The sequence below is a fragment of the Priapulus caudatus genome, unplaced genomic scaffold (genome assembly GCF_000485595.1).
Source record: "Priapulus caudatus unplaced genomic scaffold, Priapulus_caudatus-5.0.1 Scaffold876, whole genome shotgun sequence".
NCBI classification, from domain to species: Eukaryota; Metazoa; Priapulida; class Priapulimorpha; order Priapulimorphida; family Priapulidae; genus Priapulus; species Priapulus caudatus.
This window is the reverse complement of record NW_014577937.1, coordinates 112,261-113,660: the sequence shown is the minus strand read 5'-3', so window position 1 is coordinate 113,660 and position 1,400 is coordinate 112,261. Positions and strand designations below refer to the sequence as shown.

At 44.1% G+C, this 1,400-nt stretch overlaps 1 protein-coding gene across 1 annotated transcript in view; it reads left to right on the top strand.

Moving 5' to 3' along the window:
- The window catches only part of LOC106814143 (CD109 antigen-like), a 13,885-nt gene that overhangs the window by 2,114 nt on the left and 10,371 nt on the right, over positions 1-1,400 (top strand). The window contains exons 5-6 of the mRNA XM_014818434.1: positions 546-651; positions 958-1,064. Of these exons, the coding sequence (XP_014673920.1) occupies positions 546-651; positions 958-1,064 (213 nt within the window). The remainder of the gene's footprint in view (positions 1-545; positions 652-957; positions 1,065-1,400) is intronic.

Genomic DNA, 1,400 nt, shown 5'->3' with positions numbered 1-1,400 from the left:
ATGGGCTATGTATGCGTCACGAGTGTATGTTCACATCGAACAATATAGTAAAATATGAAGTATAATGCAGCAATTTAACCATAAAAAGTGAACAGAATTACTTATATTTTATGGAAAAGTTTTTTTTTTAAACTATTTACGGTGATGTAATCACTTTAATCCTGACACCTGTTGATCACACCTATCCAGGTGTGCTGTGTGCTGTGCTCTTCATACCTGTAAATTTAAGCGATCCAAAATCGTATACATGAAACAGAGTAGCTTCAAGATCTGACATGAGATGTATTTATACATTGAGCGTATATGTTTGTGCACGAAAAGTATAGTTCATAGTTCGCATTGTTTAATACAAGGTGACGTCGTAAAAATTTAATATTAAATATGCGGTGAAATGAGTAGTGAAGCACCTTTGTTTGTCATATATATATATATATATATTGGGTTTGTAGCGTTTTCTCTACAGGTGTCTATGCTTTAATATATGTCCAACAGATAGCATTGCTGTAGTGATTTTTTTTCTTGGCCGGGATTTCGTCCTCTTGCAGCTCGGTGCAAATGGCAAGGCAGACTTCAGCTTTGAACTGGAGCTGGGAGAGCAGCGTCTCTGGCAGCCGCTATCCTTCGAAGCCACTGTGACCGAAGCTCTAACAGGTACGTACCCGCGCGTCGATACGCGGAACGCCGACGTCACCACGATGTTTTTTCCGTGTACGCGCGTCGACGCATGTATCCAAACGTTTTCCTGCATTAAAAAGAACTATAAGCTGGCCTAATTTACATTCTCTGGCGAAAGTGTTTGCTCTGGGGTCTCTCCAAGTTCCCGTGACACCCCCTAAAATTTTCGATTAAACCAAATCCAACGCTTGCCTTGCCCCAAACTAAATTCGACCCCTGAGAAATCGAACTCATCTCCTCCCTGGAAGATTTTGAGACTGACCACGTGTGCGTGTCCCGCAGGTATCTCGCTCAAGGGAGCTGCGTCGGCGCCCGTCTATCAGCACGACGTGAAACTGGAGTGGGAGGGGTCGCAATACTTCAAGCCTGGACTCAAGTACTCAGCATACGTAAGCTCTCGACATCTGATGTCTCTCTCACCGTGTGATGTCTGATGCGCTATCTCTTACACCGCAGAACATCTGACACACTATCTCTCACGTGTGATCACTCTATCACTCATCTGTGACATACTGTCTCTCACACCATGCGCTGTCTGAGGTACTATCTCTTACACCATGTGATATCTGACGTGCTATATCTCACACCATGCGCTGTCTGAGGTGCTATCTCTTACCCCATGTGATATCTGACGTGCTATATCTCACACCATGCGCTGTCTGAGGTGCTATCTCTTACCCCATGTGATATCTGACGTGCTATATCTCACACCATGCGCTGTCTGA